This window comes from Nymphaea colorata, chromosome 1 (assembly GCF_008831285.2).
Source record: "Nymphaea colorata isolate Beijing-Zhang1983 chromosome 1, ASM883128v2, whole genome shotgun sequence".
Taxonomy (NCBI): Eukaryota; Viridiplantae; Streptophyta; class Magnoliopsida; order Nymphaeales; family Nymphaeaceae; genus Nymphaea; species Nymphaea colorata.
This window is the reverse complement of record NC_045138.2, coordinates 5868346-5885057: the sequence shown is the minus strand read 5'-3', so window position 1 is coordinate 5885057 and position 16712 is coordinate 5868346. Positions and strand designations below refer to the sequence as shown.

The 16712-nt window shown below is 37.8% G+C and overlaps 2 protein-coding genes across 2 annotated transcripts; both read right to left on the bottom strand.

Annotated features, from left to right (window-relative positions):
• Positions 1–3960: 3960 nt before the first annotated feature.
• Positions 3961–7811, bottom strand: LOC126409705 (putative disease resistance protein RGA3). The gene is made up of 4 exons (XM_050075620.1): positions 7632–7811; positions 6998–7502; positions 6548–6835; positions 3961–4916 (listed from the first exon to the last, which is right to left on the bottom strand). The coding sequence occupies exons 1-4, from the start codon at positions 7809–7811 to the stop codon at positions 3961–3963; spliced, it is 1929 nt and encodes a 642-aa protein (XP_049931577.1).
• A 4865-nt stretch (positions 7812–12676) lies between these two features.
• LOC116245958 (putative disease resistance protein RGA1) lies at positions 12677–14371 on the bottom strand. Its single transcript, XM_050075619.1, has 4 exons — positions 13828–14371; positions 13530–13762; positions 12923–13327; positions 12677–12745 (listed from the first exon to the last, which is right to left on the bottom strand). Exons 1-4 carry the CDS (start codon positions 14369–14371, stop codon positions 12677–12679), a joined length of 1251 nt encoding a protein of 416 aa, XP_049931576.1.
• Between the last annotated feature and the right edge of the window lie 2341 nt (positions 14372–16712).

Here is a 16712-nt window from a genome sequence, read left to right as displayed (position 1 = left end):
GCTTAGCATGTAAGGAAATAAAGGAGACCAAGGGGAAATTGACATCATTTTAGCTCAACCTTGTGAGATTCTTATTGCATAATAATGGGTCTATTCGGTTCAATATTCTCCATTTGTACATAGTGAGGTTTACCATTTTAGGTAACATATTACCATCTTGAATGTGTAGGATCGAATTTCTCTGACTAATTATTTCCCGTTTTATTAATGTTGTGAGTTGTTGTTGTGTCTTCTTTCTACTACTCTACACAATGTATAATATGTGCGAAAGTCTGGTCTTCAATTGGATTTTCATTGACACTGCTTTTCTGGACTGCAAAGTGGTGGCGTACACTACTTTTCAAGTTGAAAGGAGTAATATTATAAGTTTACTCAGATCCCGAAGCAATCCAAGACCTTGGAGGCAGAGGGAAGGGGGAAGGGGAAGGGCTTGTACCTCTTTGAGATCTTCCCACCCCCCTCTTCCATTTGTGTTAAAAATTGTTCTTCATTGTTTTGGCTTGATTGCAATTCATTTTCTTGAAGCTCAATCATCCACTTGTCATACCATAAAAAAAATATCTTTCCTAGTATCTTTATTCTACTATAACGATGGTGGAGAAATCTTGGATGCTAGTAGCTAATACTGAGGTTTGTTATGTTCCTTCTACTTGATTGTGTGACAATTAGCTCCTAGTCACCTTCTCCCGCATCCAGCTATCAATGTGACTTGCCAGAAAAAAAAATTAAATCAAGGGCAAATTTCAAGCATTGATGCTAATTGACAAGTTGGAGCAGGCTACTCCAACTGATTGCCTTGTGCACATCCTTAAAATTAACATTCAACCCAACAGTCCTATGGCTAGATTTAGACCTTTTGTGAATTCATCTCCCTCTCTCTCTCTTTGATTTCCTTTTCTCTTTGTTCTTTCTCTTTCTCTCTCTCTCTTTGATTTCTTTTTTAAAATCTCACTTTTTCTATCTTGTATTAATCTGTTTCTCTTTTCACTTTCTCCCTCCCTACCTCTCTCTTTTTCTTCTCTGTCTCTCTCTTTCTTTGATTTCTCCTTTAAAAGTTTTCTCTCTTTTATACACTAATCTCTTCATCTCTCTTTGATTTCTCTTAAATGTCTTTTCCTCCTATATATATATGTATGTGTATGTGTGTGTATGTATGTATGTATCTCACTAAATTTTCACTTAAAACATCTCCTTCTCTCTCTCTTTGATTTGTATTTTAAAATTTATCTTTTCCTCTCTCTCTTTATCTCTCTTCTTTTGTTAACCTCTCTTTCTAGTTTTGGTTTCTCTCTCCAATTTCTCTTTTAAAATCTCTTTTTTTCCTCTCTTTTCTTGATCTCTATCTCTCTTGCTTTGATTTCTCTCTTAAAATATTTTTTTCTCTTTTATTAATCTCCCTTTGCCTCTTCCTAATTTCTCTCTTAATATCTCTTTTTCTCTCTTTTATTAATCTAATTTTTCTCTTAAAATATCTCTTTTCTCTCTTCTGGTAATCTGTCTCTCTAATCAATATTTTAAGTTCTCTTTTCTCTTTTTTTATCAATTTCTATCTCCCTATCTTTTCAATTTCTTTCTTTTTTCTCACTACTCTCTCTCTCCTATTTATCTATTAAAGTTGTTTTTTCTCCTTTTTATTAATATATCTCTCTCTTTTCGATTTCTTTCTTAAAATATATTTTCCTGTCTCTTTTATCAATCCCTTTCTTTGATTTTTCTTTCTTAAAATATCTCATTTTCTTATTAATCTCTCTCTCTGCCTCTCCCATCCATCTCTCTCTTTCTCTCTCTTTTTGATTTCTCTCTTAAAATCTCTGCTACTTACTCTTTATTTTTAAACCACAACTTTAACCACATTCTTTTCTTCATTCTCTTGATAGTCACCTATTGATCATTCTATTAGTGTCTCAAAAGTGTATTTTCATGGAGAAGTACATTCTCGATAGGATTGAGATATAACAAGAGAACAAGAAGAACTACTTTCATTAACTTCTACAGTAGACTATTCTTGCCAATAGTCTGGGTACTCACAGAGGAAAAAGGCTTTCTCTTCAGAATAGATTATTCTTCGATCACTCTTTTTCTCTTATCTATTTTTCACTTAAAGTTTCTCTTCCACTTTTTTAGCCTTTCTCTCTCTTCAAGTCTATCTTAAAATGTCTCTTTTTATCTTTCATAATTTCTCTCTCTTTCTTTAGTTTCTCTATTTCTCCATCCCTCTATCAATTTATCATTAGCTTTTAATCTCTCTCTCTTTCTCCCCCTATTTGATTCATCTATTAATATTTTCTCTCTTTTATGCTCTCTCTCACTCCGTCTCTCTCTCTTTTTATTTTTGATATCTTTCTTCAATTTCATTTTTAATTTTTTTTCTTTTATTAATGTGTGTCTCACTCTCTCTTCTATTTTTCTGTTAAAATATATTTTTCTCTCTCGTTTATTGCTTTCTATCTTTGATCTCTCTCTTCTCTTGGATTTCACTCTTAAAATCTGTCATTCTTTTTTGTTATTAATCTATGTTTCTCCCCTTTTCTCCAACATCTCTCTTAAAATTTCCCTTGCCATGTTTCTTATCAATTCCCCTCACACTCTCTTCGATTTATCTCTCCTCTTTAAATATCTTTCTCTTTAATTTCTCTCTTTAATTATTTTGTCTCTCTCTCATTAATCTCTCTTCATCTCTCTCTTTGATTTCTCTCTTAAAATCTCTTCTTTTTTTATTAATCACTCTTTTCTTTAATTTCTCTCTTAAGATCTCGCTTTCTTGCTTTTCTATTAATCTCTCTTCATTTATCTCTCCTTCATTTCTCTCACTCACTCACTTAGTCTCTCTCTCGCTCACTCTCTCTTGATTTCTCTTTTAATTTTTCTTTCTCGCTTTCACTAATATCAATCTTTGTTCGGATTTGAGTACAAACAAAAAAAAAAAACTCATATCCAAATCTGAACCCGAAATTCGATTTCACAATTTGAATCTGATTTTTTACATTCATATCTGAATCTGATTATGAACTTTGAACCAAATTTTGCTAATTTTCAAGATGTAAGAGCACTATATATAGGATATTTGCTTAAAAATAAATGTGATCTAAATCCAAATCCAAATCCAATTTGATTTTATGTATATCCAAATCCGATCGGGTATCATTTCATAAAGCCGAATCCGATCTGATTCCTTAGTTGAATATTCAGTTTGTTTCAATGTTTGATTTTTTCGGAATAGTATGATTATCTGATTCAAATCGGATATATTGACATCCCTAAGTGATTATGTAATGAGGACAGAATTGTAGAATTGTAGAATTAGGATTCTTTTTTTTATGATATGGGAATTGTGTTGCCAAATTTCAGAATTTTGGGCTGGCTGTAGAATCTTGTGATCGTGTCTTAGGAGGTAGAATTATCATTCTAGATTTTTTTTTTTTTTCATTTTTCCTTAAGGTATATGTTACAAAGATTGTAGTTCATCAATCACGGAATTTAATTTCTATTTTATCAAACATATCATTTTCAATTCTAAAATCAAAATTTCATATTATTAAACACAAAGGAAAATTAGAAGTGGAATTTTCATTTGAATTCCAGTTTGTGGTAGAATTTTGTTTTTACAATTTCAATTATAAAATCAACATTCAAGGCATTCAAACAACCTCTAACAGAACCATAATTCATTGGAAAAACCGCAATAGCCGTTGCCGTATCATAAATCATAGCCAGTACCAATCTAATGACTATATATATATATATATATATATAATACTGATACTTTTTAAATTAAGTTCAAAAGATAAGGTGGGATGCGTTGACAAGACAGCAAGTGCCAATATAGTGTTTTGTAGTGCTGGTGTGTATATGGGGGAGAGAGAAAAGAGATGACAAAATGCAAAAAGATAATGTTTAACCACCAACACCAATTTTAAAAACCACACACATTTCAGACAATTTAAAATGAACTGAAAAAGTTCAGTGACATCTTATAGCAACACTAGTCATCTTCTTTCTAACCTGCAGCAGATCAAGTGCGGGGCATGTGGAAATATGTATGCAATCAAGCTTTGAGAGGCAGGCGATCTGTTCCTGTGCATCTGTGGGACATGTTGGTTCATTTTGTTGGGGAGTAATATTATTGACGTCCACAAGAGACTTGAGATTGGGGAAGTCAGAAAGCCGAAGGTCTTTCAGTTTTGGAAGGCATTGCCAGCGGCCTCCCAAGCTGATGTCCTCAGTGAAGCTTTCGAGTCTCAATTCCTTTAGTTGGGAGAGACCCCACACCGACTCAGGCACCTTTCCCCATTTGAGATCTTCAGTGTTGTTATCCTTCAATGTGAGAGACTCGAGGGAGGGTAGAAATGTTGATACCTGCAATGACAATGGTGATGGCAGTGTTGATTCCAAAGCTGGTCCATCTAGTTCCAAGTAAATGAGGTTAGGCATGTTTTTAAGCAATTTCCATCCCAATCTTGCACTTGGGCATTTCGTCACTCTCAGAGTTTGGAGCCGTGCCAACTCATCAATCATGCCTTGTGTCTGCATCTTTGGACATTTGTAAAAATACGCCTCTCTTAAGCATGGCATAGAAGTAAATATTGTTTCCCCTGTTGCAGCTGCTGCCCACCCCTCCCAGTTGGCCAAATTCTCCATTATCAGTTCCTCAAGTGAAGGAAGGCGAGTAGGGAGCTGCTTCAGAGTGTTTAGGTCAGACAACCTCAATCTTTTTAAAGCTGGCATGTGATAATCTGCTACTTGCTCTAGGCTGTTACAATCTCTCACGTCCGGCGACTCCAAGGCAGGCATGTTGGCCAGAGCCTTCAGCCCATCACATCTGTCCACCTTCAATGACTTGAGAGCAGGCATCTCACCTACTTGCTCTAGGCTGTGACAATATCTTACCTCCAACGACTCCAAGGCAGGCATGTTAGCTAGAGTCTTCAGCCCATTACATCTACACACCCTCAGTGACCTGAGTGCAGGCACCCCAGCTACTTGCTCTACGCTGCCACAATCTCTCACATTCAACGACTCCAAGGCCAGCATATTAGTCAGCCTATCAGATCCGTGCATTGTCAATGACTTGAGAGCAGGTATGTCATGAGGTAATTGCTCTAGGCTGCCACAACCTTTCACCTTCAATGACTCCAAGTCTGGCATGCGATCATCAGCAACTTGCTCTAGCCTACCACACTGATGCACATGCAGCGACCGTAAGGCAGGCACATGAGCAAGAGTCTTCAGCCTCTTACATCTGTCCACCTCCAATGATCTGAGTTCCGGCATCTCAGCAACTTGCTCTAAGCTGCCACAATCTCTCACTTCCAATGACTCCAAGGCCGGCATATTAGCAAGAGTCTTCAGCATATTACATCCATACACCCTCAGTGACCTGAGTGCAGGCATCTCAGCTACCTGCTCTAGCTGCCACAATCTTTCACCTCCAATGACTCTAGGGCTATCATATTAGCAAGAGTCTTCAGCATATTACATCCGACCACCCTCAGTGACCTAAGTGCGGTCATCTTAGCTACTTGATCTAGACTGCCACAATCTCTCACTTCCAACAACTCCAAAGCCGATATATTGGCAACAGTCGTCAGCATATAACATCCAACCACCTTCAGTGATGTGAGTGCAGGCATCTCAGCTACTTTCTTTAGGCTGCCACATGCTCTCACATCCGACGACTCCAAGGCTGGCATATTAGCAAGAGTCTTCAACATATTACATCCAACCACCCTCAGTGACCTAAGTGCGGGCATCTCAGCTACTCGCTCTAGGCTGCCACAACCTTTCACTTCCAACGACTCCAAGTACGGCATATTAGCAAGAGTCTTCAGCCTATTAGATGGAGGTACCTCCAAGGATTTGAGAGCAGCCATGTCAGCAATTGTATTGAGTCCATCACAGCTTAAAATACTCAATGACTTTAGCAAAGGCAAGCACCGTAATTCATACAGCTTTGGGCAGGCTTTGATGTCCAATTTTTCTAATGATTTGATTCCTACCACTGTTGCCCACGATCGGCAACGTTCCAGGCATAGTGTCTGCAGCTCCACATAGTTGGTGTTCAAAAACCATGCAGGCCTATCTCCTTCATAATCACAAATTCTCAACCTCTCTATGCCATGTGGAGGTTCTAAAGCCTCCAGCAAACCCCTCTGTTCAGAGGCACTATCCACTTTGTCATCCTCTCCCACCTGAAACTTTAATTCCACACCATTTAGCTCAAGCTTATTCTTAAGCTGTGCTTTCTCTGCATCAATAACTTTCACCCTTCCCCCACCCAAACCTTCTATTACCAATTTCCCTTTCAGTTTGTTCAAGTCTTTTAGTTCCCCAATATTGCATCCCCTTGTGTCCCCTTTGTCATTGCATACCAGAAACTTATGGAAGGTCCATAAATTGGTAAGCTTCCCCAAGCCTTCTGCAATAAATTTCAAACACTCTGTTCCTTCCAGCCCAAGATACCTCAAGTTGCACAGTTCACCCATTTCCTCGGGCAACTCTTCAATTTTAGCATCACTTAAATCCAATGTTTGCAAGTTACAGAGTTTGCCGATTGAACTGGGCAACCGTCTCACATTAGACACACTTAGATCAAGATATTTTGGAAGTGAAAGGCATTCAATGGAGTTTGGTAGCTCATCCATTTGACATCCCCTCAATGACAACACCCTCAACCACTTAAAATTGGTGAATTCCACTGAAGACAAGGATGCACTCAACAATATTGTCCGCACCTTGTTTGCTGCAACTGAGGCATTATATTGCATGGCCGCTTCACCATGTAATGACAAATGGCGGGTTTGCTCAGTAGCAGACGCATGCCTATATTCCTTTCCACCTATATATGAGGCAAGCCCATGCAAAACATCATGCAACTTGAGACATGTGCCCTCATAATATCTAACATCGGTTTCTTCAATCAAGCAACGCCTTATCAATTCTTCAATGTATTGGTTTCCTGTCACTTCCACATCTATGCCTTCCTTTTCCTCAATCAATCCATGTGCCACCCATTGCATGATCAATCCCTCCCTTTTGATCTCATGATTCTTTGGGAAAATGCTGCAATAAACAAAACAACTCCTCAAATAAGGCGGCAAGTCATCGTAGCTCAGTATGAGACCAGGAAGAATGCTACCATATTGAGAGGAAGAGGAAGAGGCAGGCATCTTCCATTCCCAAATCACACTATCCGCAACCTCCTTCCACTCTGCTTTTTTCATGTTTTTTGTTCGCATTAAGGACCCAACTGTTTGGACCACAAGTGGCAACCCACCACACTTCTTGACTATTGCTTTTGCAATATCTTGCAACTTGTGGCGCACCAAATCAATTTCGGTCCTCAATGCCTTGTTCAAAAATAAATTCCAACTCTCATCTTCTCTCAACATTGGCCATCTATGCATATATAAAGCTCCGATCCCTTTGGAGACATCTATATTTCGACTAGTGATCAAAATTTTGCTCCCCATTGCACCTCTCATAAGAGTGCTCTCTACCTCTCCCTGCCATCAATCTAGTTCCCATACATCATCTAAGACCAACAAAAATTTTTCTTTCAAGAGCTCACTTTGTATTTGGGTGCACAAGTCACTCAAGGAAGTATCAAGTCCTGCTTTAGATTCCTGGCACACTTCCTTCAGTATTTTCCGCAATAAATCCTTACCCTTTGGCCTCTCAGAAACGCAAACCCACCACCTACGTTCCTCGAACTGTTGTTTGACTTCACTAAAGACAATTTTTGCAAGAGTAGTCTTGCCGATCCCGCCTTCTCCTACAATAGAGATAATAAAAACATCACGCTTGCCTGTCATACTACTCTGTTCGGAGCCATTGGACAAGAGTTTTTCTAGTATCACCTCTTTATCATTTTCCCTGCCTATGGGTGGTTCTGCACCTATGTGATGGGTTGTTTCTCGGGGGTTGTCATCTTCACCACCAATAGATGTACAAATAGATGTGCAGTTGACTTTGCTAGTTCAACATCAAATGCTTAAAGGCCATTTTCAAGAATGAATGTTGTTGAAACTTGCTTGTATGTAGAAGGGAGAGATAAATGAATGAGTCATATTTTTGGTTGGCGATGAAGCGATTATCAATTGCTTCGAGAACACAAAAAGTAGACAATATTGATTGTAGAACTTCGTATTATAGTAATTTGATTTGCGCAAGTCATGTATAGCTTATAAGTCTTCTCAATTATGTATACATTTACATTTACAAAGATGACTGTAGAGACTCTACAAAAGATATGAATGGGCCTCGCTCCAGGTGATACGTGATAGGGATGAGTCTTTGGGCCTCGCTTCAGGTGATAGGGATGAATCTATAAATGAGTGAAGAGAATCCACGGAAGCTTAGAGAGAGAACCCTCTTTCTTCAAAGGCACAACAACAAAATAGGCCATTAGCCATGGTTATAGCCTTGGTTGCTATTGGCTTTTAAGCGTATCAAACATTTTTAACAGCGACAATTAACACCATGGCTGTTATATGAAGCAATTTGCATTATGCATAGGAATGACCATGGCCATTGAGGGTGCAAAATATATATCAACTACAACTTTGAATTTCAAACATAAAAATTGCTACAATCTTTGTTTCATAATAATCTTTATAAATATTTGGTACAATCTAAAATATGAAAAATCGATATTGGAACCACCAACATCATATGTTTAATTCATTCTCCCTCTTTCACTAACTTGACACCACCAATATCAACGTAAATTGACACCACCAACATCAACGTAAGCTCCAGATGATTGGGATGAATCCTCCGCTCGTTCGGAGGGGCCACGAAATACTTGGAGTTCGAACAAAAAGAGAAGAGGCAAAAATTATAATCTCCCAGTCACCCATCGGCCAATGAACTGGAATAGATGGGCCAAGTCAATTATCTTAAAGAACAAAGAAATGTACATCAGGCCCAAAAACCTACCTAACCAATCAAGTAGGCATAAATCACCATATTGCTTGTGATGTACAAAGCACTTGCAAAGGGTAGGATTTTAATCATGGCGTGAAGTTGGCCTAGACTAGTCAGTTGGGGCCATTGCCTGGCTGAGCCTGTTTGGCTGGGTGGAGCTGGCCTTGCCGGCGGCCAGACTAGGCCTGGTCAGGCCCTACAGAACCTTGCTCGCCAGTGTTCGGCCTGGCTGGTCCTGCAATGTTAGCTCTTGGCCTCGTTCGGAGAGAAAAAGAAGGCATTTTCAGATTTTTATCACAAAAATGAGGTTTTTTGGAAAAATAAAATATATTTTGACAAAATCAAGTGCATTTGGGAAATTCAATGATATCTTGAGAACATTTAAAGGTATTTTTGAGGATTTTGAACTGAAAACTAATTGTCTGGGAATGACCACGATGTCTTGATCCTTGGGCCTGAAAAGGGTCTGTGACTTGGATTTGGATATGAACTACATCCAAATAGTAAGCCAAGTCAACATTGGAATTTTTGAGTTGGAAATGGATAAAAGCAATGGATATGGGTCTATAGATGCTTCTAAAGTTCAGATCTGGACTAGATCTGGATCAAAATCTCTGAATTTACCTAGAATCTCAGTTTTGGATTTGAATTTTCACATTCGGATCTGGAATTTCAGATTTGGATGTCAATCTCATATTTGCAACCGGATTGAGTAAAAAATATAAAGTTGGATCTACATTTGGACCCAGACCGAGGATTTGAATCTGGACAAGAATATGGATATAGATTTTGGATCTTAGATCCAGATCGGCTCTAAATTGCAGCCAAGGCTCATAACTGGAGTGGGTTTGAAGTTGGATTTGGATCTTGATTCAGATCTGAAATTCTATTTGGGATCTGAGTTTGATTTGGATCTGGGCTCTATTTTGGATCTAAGGCTTTTCTTGGATACTAAAGCTAGAATTTGAATATGAAACCTTATCTAGGGATTTGTCTGGATCTATGGCCAGGATTTGGATCTAGATATTGATCTAGGGCTTTCGTTATGGGTCTCTATATGAGTTCTTGGACTGGATCTATATCTGAATTTAGATATGAATTATGTAATAAGTTTATATCGGACTTGGACTTGGGTGGAAAGTCCGGATATAAATCCAAGTGAGTCCCAAATAGAGTTGACCATCAAATTGTATGAGAAGATATGATGCTCTAGATGGGAGCTTGATATGTATTTAGAAGATGGGTTACTCAAATGAGATACTAGCACTCATTATTCATTTGATATATTGATTTGGAGAAAAGATAAAGAATTGAAATACCCTATTTTATCACATATGACACGAGATATGTTGCATATTCATATTACTACAATTGCATATGAAGCCACTTTTAGTAATAGAGGTTGAATTGTGGATGAATGTAAGAGTTCATTGAGTTCAAGACAGTGGAAGAATTAGCTTGTGCAGGTAATCAGATAAGATAATATGGTGACCCAATGAATCTTGTAGCTGTATTTGCTAAAGGTAAGTACTAAAATGTATGTATATAAAAGTTTATCATGTTTATTTGTGCTTATATGTTATAGTAGTTGTTTATTGATCAATTATTGTGAGTTTTCTTGTAGGACACTACTGAAGATGAGATAATATGACATGATTGAACATCAATTCAAACATATTATGCAGTAACAAATAACAAAATATCAGGTACTGTTTTAAGTTTAGTAGTTGTTTTGTTCTTAGATGTTTGATTTTACCTTGATGACAACAATATCAGTTGAATCTCTTTCGAACATAGTCAATAATGACTTCTTTTTTATGCTAACATTTTAATGTTTTTCTTAGGTTCTATTGTTAAAGACTCAAAAGGAGATTCACAAGAGTGTTTTCTTGGATTTATTACTCATAATCGTCGGATGATTGATTCAAGTAACTGACATAAAGTTGACTTGAGGAAGGATAAATGTTTTGGCCTTGTATCGAATGGGTGTTGGTTTGTGCTGAAACGTCAAAAAAACATCTTAAAAGAGCTTTTCCTGCTATTTACATTTGTTTGTGGTCATGTGAATCTATTATTTAATGTATTTGTGCATTGAGGCTTCTGATTTGGTTGTACTGGCTTGTTATCTGGTCTCTATTCAAACTCTTGTGGTAGCTTTCAAGGAACCCTCAACAGAGCTCATTTTTGCAAAAGTGTATCCCACCAGTGTACCTTACTAATGAAGGCATGGGTAAAGTGTAAAAATGGATTGCCAATCCTCTTTTGCGAATTCCACCTTTGAATTTCATGGATTGTTGATTTTGTGTGGTTGTAAGCATCGCCTGAATGTTCTTCGTTGTAGTGATTTTACGTTATTGATGTAGTGTTGCAACAGAAAAGTCCATATGCTTGGAGCAGTGTTTGTTATTCATTTTTATGTTTCTACATTATGGCTTTCTGTTTTCCTCTAAGTATGGTCCGATGTTTTATATTTCCAAAATCACATGATTTCAAGTTTCTAAGTGGTATTGTTTGCATCTCCCTTTTACTTTGTTATGTCCTTAACAACAAGGACTTTGCTAAATAGCTGGTGCGCTGAGGTCAGGATGCAATGATCTATAAATTCCATCTTCTTTTGTTAGATGAGCATTCGTCATATCAATAAGAGTGATGTTGTCACCCTTGGCTCCGCTTTTGGGGTAAGTGCTATTGACAAGAAGCAGGTTCTGCATTTGGTTATGCTCTTTTATCTCAATGTTGCATATCTTGCTAGCCAGCGTAAGGGCGCTAATGTGCAGGTAAAGTGATTTATGGAAGCTAGTTATAGAGTTGAAAGCATATGGTCTAAACTAGGTATAGTAGTTATTTCATAAATCCATGCAATTTTTTTTATGCCAAAAACCACCTTGTTTTTCCACAAGTAGCAGCTTGTTGTGAAAATTTCATTCTGTATGACCTTCCTTATGAATGTCAGGGAGAGAGTCTGCAATTAACTATGCAAATATCAAGAGCCTGCCTTCCTTTATCCTCATTATCATCAGCAAAACTATAAGCTACTTATTTTGGAAAATGATGGTGAACATCTTGCTGTTCCCCCAGTTAGTTGGTCATGCTGTGATTCTTCACCAAGCTTGTGGTTCTTGCAATCTCTCTCTGGTATCATGGATGCCTCGATGGAAGACCTAGCTCGATGTCCAGGGATAGGCAAGCGACAGGTATGTTCTGGTTACCATTCTCAATTACTAAATTATTATTCTACGAGCCCATTGTAAGCATCACCAGAATGTTCTTTGTTGTAGTGATTTTACATTATTGATGATTTTGGTCTTTTTTTTTAAATATCCCAGTCTTTTTACTTTTTTTCGATTTTCATTTTTGTCTTCACTTAAGTTTTTTTTTTTTGTGTGATTTTTTTTTTTGTGTGAACTAAGGGTATTTTTGTCATAACCAGCATGACACGTATGACTAGGTTGGTTAAAAAAAGGCACGCTGAACTACTCACGGGTATAGCACACATAACAATGTGGTTCATTGCATGAACTTTGTTTTTTTTTGTCCCTACGTAATGGAAATTAATTTAAAACGAAAGCTTCAAATAGAATATTAACGGTTACAAGAGTGATGATCACGTAAGACCACGGACAAAATATGTTTGGCACCGTGTTCGCTAGTTAGGACTTGATTTAGGAATTTTTTCGTCTTCATTTTAATATCATTCACATTCTATTGTCTTAACCCTGCACGAGCGCACTTCGCATCTAATGTTTCTTTCTTAATTGTCGGGGTTGGTGAATTTTCCAGATTTATTTATCTGCAAACGTGGATCTTGCCATTTGCCAACCTGTGCAAGTAGAAATTAAACAATTAGAAACTAAAAAATTAGCAAGTAGAAATAAAAAAAAAAACATTGTGCTTTGGTAGCTGACGCTATCCTTATTAACAATTTTCCTTTCAGTTTGTTCAAGTCTTTTAGTTCCCTAATATTGCATCCTCTTATGTCCCCTCTATCATCGCATACCAAAAACCTGTGCAATGTCTGTAAATTGGTAAGCTTACCCAAGCCTTTGGCTATAGATTTCAAACACTTTGTTCCTTCCAGCCCAAGATACCTCAAGTTGCACAGTTCACCCATTTCCTCTTGCAACTCTTCAATTTTACTATAACTTAAATCCAATGTTTGCAAGTTATAGAGTTTGCCAATTGACCTGGGCAATCGTCTCACATGAGACCAGCTTAGATCGAGATATTTTAGAAGTGAAAAGCATTCAATGGAGTTCGGTAGCTCATCCATTAGACATTGCATCAATGACAACACCCTCAACCACTTGAAATTAGTGAATTCCACCGAAGACAAGGATGCACTCAATAATGTCCGCACCTTATTTGCTGCTTCTGAGGCATTGCATGGCCGCTTCTGCATCGTCTATAGCAAGTAATGACAGATGGCGTGTTTGCTCAGAAAAAGAGGCATGCCTATATTCCTTTCCACCTATATATGAGGCAAGATCATGCAAAACATCATGCAATTTGAGAAAAGTGCCCTCAAAAAATCTATCATGTGTTTCAATCAAGCAACGCCTTATCAAATCTTCAATGTACTGATTTGCTGCCACTTCCACACCTACGGCTTCCTTTTCTTCAATCAATCCATGTGCCACCCATTGCATGATCAATCCCTCGTTTTCAATCTCATGATCCTTTGGAAAAATGCTGCAATAGACGAAACAACTGGTCAAATAAGGTGGCAAGTCATGGTAGCTCAGTACAAGACCAGGAAGAATGGGACCATATTGAGAGGAAGAGGATAAGGCAGGCATCTTCCATTCCCAGATCACACTATCCGCAACCACCTTCCACTCTGCTTTTTCCATGCTTTTTGTTTCACTAAGGACCCAATAGTTTGGACCACAAGTGGCAACCGACCGCACTTCTTGACTATCTTTTTTGCAATATCTTGCAAATTGTGGCTCACCAAATCATTTTCAGTCCTCAATGCCTTGTTAAAAAATAAATTCCAACTCTCATCTTCTGGCAATATTGCCAATCTATGCCTATATAAAGCTTTGACACCTTTGGAGACATCTATATTGCGACTAGTGATCAAAATTTTGCTCCCCATTGCACCTCTCATAAGAGTGCTCTCTGCCTCTCCCTGCCACCAATCTATTTCCCATACATCATCTAAGACCAGAAAAAATCTATTCTTCCATAGCTCACTCTGTATTTGTGTGCACAAGTCACTCAAAGAAGTGATACAATCAAGACCTGCTGTAGATCCCTTGCACACTTCCTTGAGTATTTTCCTCAATAGATCCTTACGGTTTGGCCTCTCAGAAATGCAAACCCACCACCTGCATTCTCCGAACTGTTGTTTGACTTCACTAAAGACCATTTTTGCAAGAGTAGTCTTGCCGATCCCGCCTTCTCCTACAATAGAAATAATAGAAACATCATGCTTCTCTGTCATTCTACTCTATCCTGAGCCATTTGACTACAGTTTTTCTACTATCACCCTTTTATCATTCTCTCTTCCTATGGGTGGTTGTGCACCTATGTGATGGGTTGTCTCTGGAGGGTTGTCATTTTCACCACCAATAGGGCCCTGGCTATTTTCTTTTGGTTTTGGTTTGAGCAGATCCATGTCCCAATTCTTTTTTATTTCATCAAGCCATTCATTGATTTTTTTTATTTCGTTACCAAGTTCATAGGGAAAAGAAACATGTTCATTAATGGAATGGAACAGAACAGAGCGGTTCAAGGCCGCTTGCATACCTTGTTTGTTGAAGTAGAACCCTTATCCTTCTTGCTGACCTCAATTTTACTTCGATATTCCTCAACAATATCCTGTGCATCATAAACAACGTCCTTCACGTCTCCCTCCAGACCTCTGTTGCGCTCGTTGCTGTAAAAGGGCTTCCGATCTGCATCTTTGAGGGCCTTCTGCAAGCATTCCAGCTTCCCCTGAAGCTGCTCGAGTTTGTCTTCAGCATTTAGGATGAGGTCCACCTTGTTTTTCATCAAACTAGTTACAGCCCCCAATAGACTAGAAATAGCTGCTTCTGCAAGTACAACAATTACTGTTTTCATCTTCTCTGGTTTCTCAGCTCGAGTTCGTCTCTCCTCTCGCTCTCTTATTAACCTCTTTTTCCCTCTCTTTGATTTTTCTCTTTTTTTAAATCTCTTTCTCTCTCTTCAATTACTCTCTTAGAACTTTTTTTTTCTCCTTTATTGATACATCTGTCCCTTTTCTCTCTCCCTTTCTTCGATTTCTAAATTAAAACCTCTTTTTCTCTCTTCTATTTATCTCACTCTCTTATATTGATATCTTACAATATCTTTTTTCTATTTTATTAATGTCACTCACTCTCCTCTCTTAAAATCCCTTTTTCTCTCTCTTTTATTAATCTTACTCTTTTCTCTCTTCAAATTTTTTCTATTAATCTTATGCAGTTCTCTCTTCAATTTTTTTCTTTTTCTCTCACTTTTCGACTACTCTATAAAATTCATTGTCTCTCTCTTTTGTTGATCATTTTCTCTTTGATGTCTTTCTTAAAACCTCTTTTCTCTCTTTCTTAAGTTTCTCTCTCTTCATCTCTCTTTCTTTGATTTCTCACTTCAAATCTCTCATTCTTCCTATCTGTTATTAATCTCTCTCTCTCTCTCTCTCTTATTTATCTCTTAAAATCTCTTTTTCTCTCTTTTTTATTAATCTTTTGTTATTTCTACCTTTGATTTCTCTATCACTTTCCCACTTTCTCTCTCTTTTTGATTTTTCTCTTTAAATATCTCTCTTTTCTTAACTCCTCTCTCTCCTTGATTTCCTTTTCTCTCTTTGATTTCTCTCTTAAAATCTATTTATTTCTCTTTTTTATTAATATCTATCCCTTCTTTGTTTTGGATGTGTACAATGTCTCTTCTTTCTTCTTTCTCTCTTTGATTTCCCTCTTAAAGTTTCTTTTTCTATCTCTTTTATTAATCTTACACTTTTCTCACTAGATTGGAAATAGTTGTTCCTGCAAGAGCACCTATCCCTCCTATCATCTCCACCCCTGTTTCTCACTAGACTGAAGAGCAGAGGAAGAGAAACAATTTTTAAATGAAGGGAAAGAATGTAAAGATCGTTTGGGTGCTGGCATATGTCAATGAGGAATTTCAGACATTATGGCTATCTTAATGTAAATATCCGATTAAGTGATTGTGTTTTGGGATATCACGTCATTTTATATGGTATGAGGTATTTTTATAATGTATAGATACATATATGCAATTATGGATTTTTTGATGAGTTGAATCCAAAATTACTCATAATATAAAAGGTAGTGGTCCCTAAGGTCGTGCATAAAGCAAAAGTGAGACTTGAAACGTTGCTTTCTCTTCCCCATCTGAGAGAAACTGCACGTGCTCCGCGTCGACCTTGGAAGATCCTACTGCGATCTCATCGTCCGTTTGTTCAGATGGATTCACGTACGCGTCCGCTATAGTCTTGTGTTTGTATATGCATGAGGAAATCTTCATCAATTGGTATTAGAGACTATGTTTATTGTTGAATCATTGGATTGTTATTCCCTTTTCAAATCTTCCCCTTTTCTTCGGTTGCGATTCAGAAATCACCAAGGCTGCACAACCTCCCTACTGACCGCCTGATGACCGCCCTTCCTCTCCTTCATCACGAAAGAGAAAGGGATGTCCAACGGCCTGTTCCCTTTCTTTCAAAAAAAAAAAGGAACGATTATTGGCTGCTGGTAGAGGATAGGGACGTGCAGAGGGGTTTCATCTGCTCACCGGAAGAAGCAGGGTTGTTCTTTGAA